Source organism: Gorilla gorilla, chromosome 20 (assembly GCF_029281585.2).
Source record: "Gorilla gorilla gorilla isolate KB3781 chromosome 20, NHGRI_mGorGor1-v2.1_pri, whole genome shotgun sequence".
NCBI classification, from domain to species: Eukaryota; Metazoa; Chordata; class Mammalia; order Primates; family Hominidae; genus Gorilla; species Gorilla gorilla.
The window spans coordinates 69330669-69342562 of NC_073244.2; the positions used below are offsets into that span (position 1 = coordinate 69330669).

The window sequence follows — 11894 nt, forward strand, 5'->3', positions numbered from 1 at the left end:
ACCATGTTGGCCAGGCCAGTCTGGAACTCCTGACTTCAAGTGATCCACCCGCCTTGGCCTCCCAAAGTGCTGGGATTACGGGTGGAAGCCACTGTGTCCAGCACAGGCACAAACTAAGCAGGTGTTCCCTCCCAGTGCATTTGCACAAGGGCACACTGAATTCTCCCAGCAAAGTTGTGTGCAACACATTCACAGTATTGCCAGCCAGGGAAGCTCCCCCAAGACTTGATGTCTAGAGTTTTCGTTAAGGGTCATTCAGGTAGGAATGCAGAACCCACATGAATAACCATAAATATCCAATCTACAACCCTTGCAGAAAACAAACATATAGCATGGCCCAGGGCCTCATGCATGCAAAACCCAGCGTCCACCATGAATCATATTGTTAGCATAAATTATCTGGTCAAACGTGCAGCAGGACCTACTTATGGTTTTCGACATAAAAATCTTACCAGGCAAGATACCCCAAGAGGTTGTCTTCCTGAAGTTGGCCCTAATTCATTCTAGGGTCAGATATCAGATAGCTGCGGACAGTGCCTGTGTCCTAAAACCTGCCAACATTATTCACAGTAGCAAATCCTATTCTGTTTATGCTGCCCCTGCCCTGCCTTGCCTTGCCTTTCTGGTGGAAAACACAACGCAGGCTCTGGGCCTTGCTTTCTCCTCTGCTGCTGCTTTCTAACCTGCTCTGGTGCTTCCACCCGCGTGGTGTGCTCTGCCTCCTGTTTCTAGGGATCTCTTACTATAAACTTCCTCCATGACAATCACTTCTGTATCTGAGTGTCACACCCTGCCTGATTAAATACAATCCCAGGTATATTCTAGAATACACAGGGAGCCTATTACAACATCCTTGGGCCAGGCGCAGTGGCTCGCGCCTGTAATCCCAGCACTTTGGGAGGCTGAGGCAGGACTGCTTGAGCCCAAGAGTTCAAGACCAGCCTGGGAAATATAGTGAGACCCCATCTTTACAAAGAATAAATTTTTAAAAATTGGCTGGATGTGGTGGCAGGCACCTGTGGTCCCAGCTACTTGGCAGGCTTAGGTGGAAGAATTGCTTAAGCCTGGGAGTTCGAGGCTGTAGGGGGCCATGATGGTGTCACTGCACTCCAGCCTGGGTGGAAGAGTGAGACTTTGTCTCAAAACTAAAAATAAAAATATGACCTCCTTACTGTGGCCTCCAGGACACTACAGAATTCACGTCCATCTATCTCTGTGATTCAGTTCATCTTCAGCTGCAGCCATACTAACCTTGTTGCACTTCCCCAAACACGACAGGATCCTCCTGCTTTCATTCCCTTGTCTTAGGTGCTCTCTCTGTGAGACCCCGTTACCTCAGATGCTCCATTCCTCCAAGTCCATGCTCAGATATAACTGTCTTTTAGACGTTTCCCAACTACTCTACCTCCCTCTAACCTTCTATATTGTTTACTTTTGTGGTTGTGGTTGTTCTTTTTGAGTTACTGATTGTTGGAATTAAAAGGTCCCCGAGGGCCAGGGACAGTGGCTCACGCCTGTAATCCCAGCAATTTGGGAGACTGAGGTGGGTAGATCATCTGTGGTCAGGAGTTCGAGACCAGCCTGGCCAAAATGGTGAAACCCTGTCTCTACTAAAAATACCAAAATTAGCTGGGCGTGGTGGTGTGCACCTGTAGTCCCAGCTACTTGGGAGTCTGAGGCAGGAGAATTGGTTGAACCTGGGAGGCAGAGGTTGCAGTGAGCCGAGATCGCACCACTGCACTCCAGCCTGGGCGACAGAGTGAAACTGCATCTCAAAAAAAAAAAAAATTCCTCAAGTACAGGAATGCATACTTATTTTGCTATGTACATATCCGATTTTTTAGAGCAGTGCCTGTTGCAAGATAGGCACTCAATCGATACTCATTAAATTAACAATATACACATATATAAAACAGCACTTTCACATGGTTATGAGTGACCTAAGGAAAAACAGAACAGGATGACGTTGTAGTGGGGGCTGTTTTAAATTGACAGTTTGGAGCTGGGCGCAGTGGCTCACACCTGTGATCCCAGTATTTTGGGAAGCCGAGGCGAGCGGATCACCTGAGGTCAGGAGTTCGAGACCAGCCTGGCCAACATGGTGAAACCCTGTCTCTACTAAAAATACAAAAATTAGCCGGGCATGGTGGCAGGTGCCTGTAATCCCAGCTACTCAGGAGGCTGAGGCAGGAGAAATGTTTGAACCTAGGAGGTGGAGGTTGCATGAGCTGAGTTCGAGCCACTGCACTCCAGCCTGGGTGACAGAGCAAGACTCCGTCTCAGTAAACAAACAGACAGGTTTGGGAAAGCCTCTGAGAAAGGAATGGTTGGCCTGAGCTAAGCGCCATTACCCTGATCCACCTATTGTAACCACCTAATGGGTTCATTATTTTCCCTGCTCCCCAGATAGAGTCGACTTATCAAGACAGGATAATTGCAATAAAGGGTTTAATTCACATCAATCCAGCTAAATGAGAGACCAGAGTTTTATTACTCAGATAGGTCTCCCCAAATATTTTGAGACGAGCTTTTTTGTTTTGGGGTTTTTTTGTTTTTGTTTTTGTTTTTTTTTTTTTTTTGAGACAGAGTCTCGTTCTCCTTCTGTCGCCCTGGCTGGAGTGCAGTGGCATGATCTTGGCTCACTGCAACCTCCGCCTCCAGGGTTCAAGCGATTCTCTTGCCTCAGCCTCTTGAGTAGGTGGGATTACAGGCATGCGCCACCACACCCGGCTAATTTTTGTAGTAGAAACGGGGGTTCGCCCTGTTGGCCAGGCTGGTCTCGAACTGCTTACCTCAAGTGATCCGCCTGCCTCGGCCTCCCAAAGTGCTGGGATTACAGGCATGAGCCATAACGCCAGGCCTTCAATTATATTTCTGCAAGATATGTTCCCTGTCTAAAAGAATTCAATTTTTAATGTTTTTGAAACTTATGTGTTTGCTAAACAAATACGTGGGGGCTGATTTTACGATCTGAGGCCAAAACCACAAACTGATTACAGGGTCCAACAAATATTTGGCGAGTGGGAGGAGAGGGGTAAGTGAGCTGGACTGGTGGCGTCCTGGCTGTGAGCAGGCACAGCCGCAGGCTTCAGGGAGCCCCATCGCGGTGACCCTGGAGAGTGGCCTGAATCGGACGTGACCTTGAAGCAAGGTGGTTTTGGGGTCGCCAGCTGCACAAGGCGCAAAGTGGTTTAGGGTCACGGGCTGCACGAGGCTCCAGCACGTCAGGAGTGGGTGTCTGTTCATTCCCACGTGCATCGCGGCTCTCTCCTAGTTGACGCATGCACACCCCGTGGGTGTATGCGTTGTTCATTCCCACAACGGCCATCACCACCTCTCCGCACCCTCTGTCTCCTTCCTTCTCGGGCCTCACCCCTGGCCCTCGCTTTCAGTGCCCAGCCTGGACCGCAGCACTCCAGTTCCGCCCCAACCCGGGAACCCTGGACTGAGGCTCCCGTTTCTGTCCTTTCTATTGGGCGCACTTCCGATGGCGTCAGGAATTTCAGCCAATAGGAGCCAGCCAGGAAGTACCTCTCTGAGCGGTTGGTGCCGGGTATAAAAGAAGGCCGCGCAGCCACGGCTGCTCACGACGCCACGGATCCCGAAGCCTGTGTAGTGCTGAGACATCAGTGAGGCTGCAGGACGAGCAGGATTGGAAGCGCCCCGGCCGGAAAGTGACCCCCAACCCCTTTCAGGACCCTGTGAACGGGAACAGCCATCCAGAGGGTTCAGGAAGGCATCCGTGCCCTCACCTCTTCTCCCCATGAGCTCCCCCAGAGCTGTGGTGCAGCTGGGCAAAGCTCAACCTGCAGGCGAAGAGTGTAAGAGCCAGCTCCAGAGAAAGGACGCGGGGAAGGCTGGGGACTGGGTCAGGGGTCGGGTGCGCAGAAGACACATCTGTTGACATCTCTCCTCCCTCTCCTCCTCCCCAACCCTCTTCTTTTCTCCCCACTCCCTCCCTTCCCTCCAATTATTTCTTTCACCTCTCCCTCTCCTACTCTCCCCTCCCCTTCCTTTCTCTCTGCCTCTTCTTCACCTCCTCCTCCCCTCCCTACCTTACCTTACTCTTTCTTGTTCCCCTTACCTCTTCCTCCTCCTCTCCCTGCCTTCCCCTTCCCTCTCTTTCTCTCCTCCCCTTCTTCCCCTCACCTCTCGCTCCCTATTCCCTTCTCTACTGTTCTCCTCCCCTCTCTTTCTCTCCCCTTCTCCTTCCCTCCCCTCTCGCTTCCTATCTCCCTCCTCCTCCTCTCTTTCAGTGGCTACAGCAAACCAAACAGCCCAGCAGCCCAGCAGCCCAGCCATGTGAGTCCCTTGGGTTTGGTATCTGGAAAAGGAAGGAAGGTGGGACGTGGGGATGAAGAACAGACTGGGTGTGTGGGGTGCTGGCTCCTGGGAACGAGAACTACTGATAGGGCTGGGTCTCTGTGAGAAGGGAAAGCGGCAGAGGAAGGATACAATGAAAGAGGAAGGGGAGCATTGACATCCCTGACTTTCCCTCCACCTACCCTACCTCCCAAGCTGAGGCTTTTTTCTTCCTCTCCTGTCAGGCGGCGCCTCACAATCGATGACTTTGAAATCGGGCGTCCCCTGGGCAAGGGGAAATTTGGGAATGTGTACCTGGCTCGGCTCAAGGAAAGCCATTTCATTGTGGCCCTGAAGGTTCTCTTCAAGTCGCAGATAGAGAAGGAAGGACTGGAGCACCAGCTGCGCCGGGAAATTGAGATCCAGGCGCATCTACAGTAAGGACAGTCTCTGCTTCCTCTTTCATCTTTGACGTCTGAGCCCAGCATTTTCCCCAAATACTAACCCCAAGTAAACCCTGCACTTGTACCTTGAAGACTTTTCTCTGCAGTTCATTCCATTTACACTACCTCCTACCCTGGGTCAGACACTCGAATCCTGGTTCCTGTTCTCTGTTCTCCCCTCACTTGCTCCCAGATAGGGCTGTTGTTATTCTGGTCCCAGCATAATTTGCCACTTGTGTGACCAGGCAGTGACGGTGGCATCGTATGATAGGCCTCAGGGAGAAATCTGACTCTTCCAACATTAATCCTTCAGACACCCCAATATCCTGCGCCTGTATAACTATTTCCATGATGCACGCCGGGTGTACCTGATTCTGGAATATGCTCCAAGGGGTGAGCTCTACAAGGAGCTGCAAAAAAGCGAGAAATTAGATGAACAGCGCACAGCCACGGTGAGGTGGGGGTCTGGAGGCTCTGGGGTCTCTGAGTTTACTGTGGGCTGGTGGGAGCTCTGTTTGTGGCTGTCAGGAGGGTCCGGATTGCCTTTTGAAAAGTTTACTTCTGAATGTTATTGTGTAAATTTAATATAATGACATGTATGTTCTACAGCTTTATCCTTGTATACCCTAATTAACCTCATTGTATCTCCAGAATATTAATAAGTACTGTGTATAGGTTTGGATTCTTTGGTTATAAGCAACAGAATCTAACTCCACTGCCTTATGTAAAGAAACATATAGAAAGGCTCTGAAGGAGTTCACTGAATAAATAGCTAGAACTGGCTTAGAGATAGGTACAAAGAGATTTCTAGAGGGTTCCGGAAAGGGAACCATGGCAATGATTTTCCCAGGAGCAATGGTCCAATCAGCTTGCTGTGTCAGGATGAGTGGTCTTCCATCTTTCCTCCTGTTTCTGTTTCACTTCCTCGGGCCTCAAGTCCTGTGAGAGATCATCTGAGTGGCTCAATGTAGGTTCTGTGTCTGGCTACTTGCTGTGCCAGGACAACAGGGAGGATCTGTGTCCATGTTACCATCCATCCTATAAGACCACATAAAAAGGAGAGGAAAACCACACCCCACACACCAGTAACTGGTGCAATTTAAAAGGAGGAAATGGAGTTACTGGACCAAAAAGATTCCACTGTAATCATACAATTCATGGTAAGTGTTCCACCTCAGACGGAAATTGTGGCAGGCTTCACTTCCAGGGTGACTTTTCTTTGCACCCACAGATAATAGAGGAGTTGGCAGATGCCCTGACCTACTGCCATGACAAGAAAGTGATTCACAGAGATATTAAGCCAGAGAACCTGCTGCTGGGGTTCAGGGGTGAGGTGAAGATTGCAGATTTTGGCTGGTCTGTGCACACCCCCTCCCTGAGGTAGGTCAGGTGGTGGTGGTAGGGTGAGTTCTGAGTACCAGTTAGGAATGACCCAGTTTAATGTATTTCATGTGTCCATGTGTAAAACCTAGATACGAACTTGGGGTTTCTATTGGAATACTGCCTTTTTCTTTTCTTTTTTTTTTTTTTTTTTTTTTTGAGACAGAGTCTAACTCTTTCACCCAGGCTGGAGTGCAGGGGCACAATCTCAGCCTCCCATGTTAAAGCGGTTCTACTGCCTCAGTCTCCCAAGTAGCTGGGATAACAGGCATGTGCCACCACACCCGGCTAATTTTTGTATTCTTAGTAGAGACAGGGTTTTGCTATGTTGGCCAGGCTAGTCTCGAACTCCTGACCTCAGGTGATCCGCCCACCTTGGCCTCCCAAAGTGCTGGGATTACAGGCGTCAGCCACCATGCCTGGCTGAACTACTGCCTTTTTCTTTTCTTTTTTTTTTTTTTGAGACAGAGTTTTGCTCTTGTTGCCCAGGCTAGATTGCAATGGTGTGATCTTGGCTCACTGCAACCTCCCCCTCCCAGGTTCAAGCGATTCTCCTGCCTCAGCCTCCCAAGTAGCTGGGATTACAGGCATGGGCCATCATACCCGGCTGATTTTGTATTTTTAGTAAAGACGGGTTTCACCATGTTGGTCAGGCTGGTCTCCAACTCCTGACCTCAGGTAATCTGCCTGCCTCGGCCTCCCAAAGTGCTGGGATTATAGGCATGAGCCACGATGCCTGGCCAATGCTGCCATTTTCAAACACCTATACTTGATATGTATTCGTAGATTTAAATAATGTGGTCCAATCAAACCTTTTATTTTCTGATCTTTGTTAATATATAACTATACCAGTAAGTTTGCATGTAAATAAAGTCATTGCTCCACAATTCCAAAGGAGTGCATTTTTCTGTATGAATAATTTTCATACAGAAATTTTCTTACCATAATTTATTTACTTGGCTCTCACTGATACACCATCAGTTTGTTCTAGATCTTTCTTAACGCTGAGAATATTCTTGTGAAAACATTCTGGAGCATGAGCTAAATCACTGTATGAATAATTCCAAAATATGGATTTATTAATAGTAGGTCCCAGTACTTCTCCGAACCTTGATCCATATTAAAAATTTGTCTCTCCAAACTCCTGTGCTTGGGAGGGACTTTCCAGGGTGTCCTAGGGTCTCCACATCTCAATGAAAGCTGGGGAAGGAGAATTTCCCTCATCCTGGGCCTCTGCTTAGTACTTATTCCCTTTTCTGCCTTCCTCTAGGAGGAAGACAATGTGTGGGACACTGGACTACTTGCCCCCAGAAATGATTGAGGGGAGAACATATGATGAAAAGGTGGACTTGTGGTGCATTGGAGTGCTCTGCTATGAGCTGCTGGTGGGATATCCACCCTTTGAGAGCACCTCCCACAGTGAGACTTACAGACGCATCCTCAAGGTGGGACAGTCACCTTTGGGCATTCATGGGGGAGCTGGTCAGTGATGGCTGCTGGGCTGTGGGCACACACACACACAGGGTTGTCTTCTGTGGTCCAGAACAGCGCCTTAACAAGGCTCAAAGAAGAGGGAGGACATTGACCAAAGAAATTAACCAGACTTCTCTTTCTTCTTTCCTGGCCTTATCAGGTAGATGTGAGGTTTCCACTATCAATGCCTCTGGGGGCCCGGGACTTGATTTCCAGGCTTCTCAGATACCAGCCCTTGGAGAGACTGCCCCTGGCCCAGATCCTGAAGCACCCCTGGGTTCAGGCCCACTCCCGAAGGGTGCTACCTCCCTGTGCTCAGATGGCTTCCTGAGCCCTGTCTGCCTCTGTTCCCTTTGTGTGTGTTCAGGGAGCTCTCCTGGCTCTGCCACCTCATTTGTCTTTATTTTTTTCTCTTTTAAGATGTAAGATGCTAATTAATAAAAGCTGAATTATTTCATACCAGCTCTTCATAGTTGTGTGAGTTATTATGTGACTGGGTAGAATCTTTATTGCTTGTGGGAACTCTTTCCCATGAGAGCTGCCCAAGGTTGTTCTCCCTGCTACCCCCACCTTCCACCTCAGGAGATGGTGACTTCATTCTTCTTGAAAACTCTTGCCTACTTTCAGGTCAGGCACGGTGGCTCACGCCTGTAATTCCAGCACTTTGGAAGGCCAAGGCAGGCGCAACGCTTGAGTTCAGGAGTTCGAGGCCAGCCTGGCCAACATGGTAAAACCCTGTCTCTTCTAAAAATACAAAAATTAGCTGGGCGTTGTGGCGGGCACCTATAATCCCACCTACTTGTGAGGCTGAGACATGAGAATTGCTTGAACCTGGGAGGCAGAGGCTACAGTGAGCTGAGATCGTGCCGTTGGAGTCCAGCATGGGAGACAGAGTGAGACACCGTCTCAAAAGAAAAGAAAGAAAACTCTTGTCTACTTTCTGCAGATAAATTCCCTGAGGGGACATAACCTGCCACCTATCACAGTGGCTCCTTGATCCAACTTACTATTCTCCATGTTTTCAGGAGTATGCCATTTGTAAAACAGGACTGTCATCAACCCAAAGGTCCACTCTCTTTTTATGGACATCAATATGCTGCTGTCTCAGAAATAAAATGTTTCACTGCACGTCAGTGCAACCCAATTCTCAAATGAATACAGTAGCACCTCTGTGTTGTGTCGCACTCTGATGACATTAGAATAAGTCATTCCTCATAATAAATGTAACATCACCTCTTTTGAAATTACTGCATGCTGCAATTTGGGGAGTGGCCTTCCAGCCTTCTGTAACCTTCTGTGACAGCTTCATGTGGCAGCTGCTCCCTGCACCCATTATAAACTGACTACCACAGTAAGCATCTAGACTCCTCAGCTGTAAGCTCAAATGTTTTTTGATCAATGCAGTCAGTTACACCAGTATTTCTCCTAACTTTAGTTGTTAAGCACTTTATATAGAGTTTGCCTTGTTAATGTTACTCCTATCATTATATTCTACAAAGTCTCCTCATTGTGAAATATCCAGCAGTTGCAGGCATGATTTCTGCTATGACCAGACCCACTACGTAAGCATAAATAATTCAGCCACTTCACTCAGATGAACAGCTCCCACTATTGCAGATCTATAAGTTAAATACTCCAAGACATTGGTCCATGGTTTTTACCCTACACTTTCAGTATTTACCTCTCTTTTTTGTTTTTTCTTTCTTTTACCTGCATGAGGAAACACAGTGCTTACCCCTATATGCTTTGCTTCATCCTATCAGTTTTCCTGAATTAACATTTTAAACACTTGGCAATTCCTAATAAATTAACTGGTTCACACATATAAACTCTTACACATTTTAGGAGCTGGATAAACACATCACTGGGCACATTTTTGGCAGGTAAGGATAGAAAAATCACTAGGGCCTCAGCACTGATCACCAGATGATATATGTTTAAATAATGAAAACTCTGTCATGCTTTACATGAGGGATTTAAAAGTGTCCCCAGGCCGGGCGTAGTGGCTCACACCTGCAATCCCAGCAATTTGGGAGGCTGAGGCAGGCAGATAAACATTTGAGGTCAGGAGTTCGAGACCAGCCTGACCAACATGGTAAAAACCCGTCTTGACTGAAAAATACAAAAATTAGCTGGCCATGGTGGCTATAATCCCAGCTACTCGCGAGGCTGAGACACGAGAATCACTTGAACCTGGGAGGTGGAGGTTGCAGGGAGCCGACATTGCGCCACTGTACTCCAGCCTGGGCAACAAAGTGAGACTCTGTCTCCAAAAAAAAAAAAAAAATTGTCACCAATATCTACATAGCTTTCTTCAGCTGCACTGATTCCAGACATTCCATGATGGAATATAAATATACTAACTTTAATATCTGTTCTGCATCCAAAGCGAAAACTAATTTAACCCTAAGGGTCATACACATATGGAAAGGAGAATTATTACTCTCTTCTAAATTGGGCAAAATAGTATTGTCAATGATTAGTAACAGTGTTAACAGCTTGCACGCTAATTAAGCAACATTTCTCAATAATCTCATTTTACAAATAATACCTTCCAGGAAATTGATTCCATCTACATTTCCACCCAGTTAACATCCTGTCATGATACTTTCTCCACTTTCAAATCTCTGGAGGGCATTTTCTGCACACCCTGTTTCCATTTTCATAACCATATGTATTGTCAAATCATTGAAAGCTGGATTTTATTCTCTAACCTTCATAGTCATGAGAAGAAAAAAAAAACAGTCACCAACGGAGACTACTAAGGTTTTGTATAATATGGTTTTTTTTTTTTTTTTTTGAGACGGGATCTTGCTGTCTGGCCCGATCTCGGCTCACTGCCGTCTCCGCCTCCCAGATTCAAGCGAGTCTCCTGCCTCAGCCTCCCAAGTAGCTGGGATTACGGGCACCCCCCACCATGCCAGCTAATTTTTGTGTTTTTAGTAGAGACGGGGTTTCACCATGTTGGCCAGGCTGGTCTCAAACACCTGACCTCAGGTGATCCACCTGCCTTTACCTCCCAAAATGTTGGGATTACAGCCGTGAGGCACTGCACTCGGCCTGTATAATTCTTAAAAGATTGTTATGACCCTAACATGACTTTGTTGCTTTCTTGTTTGCAACCAGTTAGTTCAGGGTTGTCAAAAGGCCAAATTTACAACAAATTTAGTTTTAGATCGAATTGACTTTTGCTTGTGATTCATGAATTGAGGCAATCTCTGTTCTACACAATAGAAATTAGAGTTCCCACTGGGCAATGGCAGAACAGTGGGTTTTGTAAGGTGGGAACAATAAAATAGAACAATAGAAAAAAAAGCTGATTGGTTAACAGATTACTTTTTCTAAGGGTTAAAGCATAGGGGACTTCCTAATTTCACTAATTCAGGTAGACTGAAATCTGCTTTTAGGAAAAACTGGGATCTGTCTGCTTCCTTAAAACTTCAGTTTGATTAGATGACATTTAGTATGAGAGATACCATTTTGATGTGGTCAGTGAGGCCTGCTGTAGGAGCTCCAAAACAATGGCCTCCTGTAATTTTTGTTTAACAATGTTCACCTCTTTCCATTCCTTTCTCCATCTATGCTCATTTTTTTTCATGGTCTTGTCCAGTATCATAACTTGAAATAACAGTGTTTGCCAAAAACTTCCAAATTTTTATGTCCAGGCACAACTTGTCTCCCAATATTCAGTCAGAGATTGAACTGCTGTGACACAGACACTTTGCGGTCATACAGACATTTCAAACTGATCATGCTTAAAGTTGGAGTCATGAGCTCGCCCAGTCCAAGACTCCCCACGTCAAGGAATGTCAAATCTACTCTACCAGGGCTCTCAGCCAATACCTAAAGCAAAAGTTGCTGGACCATGTGAAGACCAAGCTTGGCCAAAGAAGGCCCAAGAGAGACAGTGCATTTGCAACGTGTCCCAGCTGGACAGGGTCTTGCTCTATTGCCCAGACTGGAGTGCAGTGGTGCAATTACAGGTCATTGCAGCCTCGACCTCCTGGGCTCAAGAGATCCTCCCATCTCGGCCTCCTGAGTAACTGGAATTACAGGGGTGTGCCACGATGCTCAGCTAATTAAAAAAATTTTTTGAGCAGGCTGGATGCGGTGGCTCATGCCTGTAATCCCAGCACTTTGGGAGGCCAAGGTGAGTGGATCACTTGAGCACAGGAGTTCAAGACCAGCCTGGGCAGCATGGTGAAACTCTGACTACAAAAACTACAAAACAAAACAAAAAAACCCTCAGTTTGCTGGGCGTGGTGGTGCGTGCCTGCAGTCCCAGCTACTTGGGTG

The 11894-nt window shown here is 47.2% G+C and overlaps 1 protein-coding gene across 1 annotated transcript; it reads left to right on the plus strand.

Moving 5' to 3' along the window:
* Window positions 1-3061: 3061 nt before the first annotated feature.
* Window positions 3062-8060, plus strand: AURKC (aurora kinase C). The gene is made up of 7 exons (XM_004061534.4): window positions 3062-3821; window positions 4257-4302; window positions 4548-4739; window positions 5059-5197; window positions 5977-6125; window positions 7396-7570; window positions 7759-8060. The coding sequence occupies exons 1-7, from the start codon at window positions 3764-3766 to the stop codon at window positions 7927-7929; spliced, it is 930 nt and encodes a 309-aa protein (XP_004061582.1). The 5' UTR covers window positions 3062-3763; the 3' UTR covers window positions 7930-8060.
* Window positions 8061-11894: the final 3834 nt, after the last annotated feature.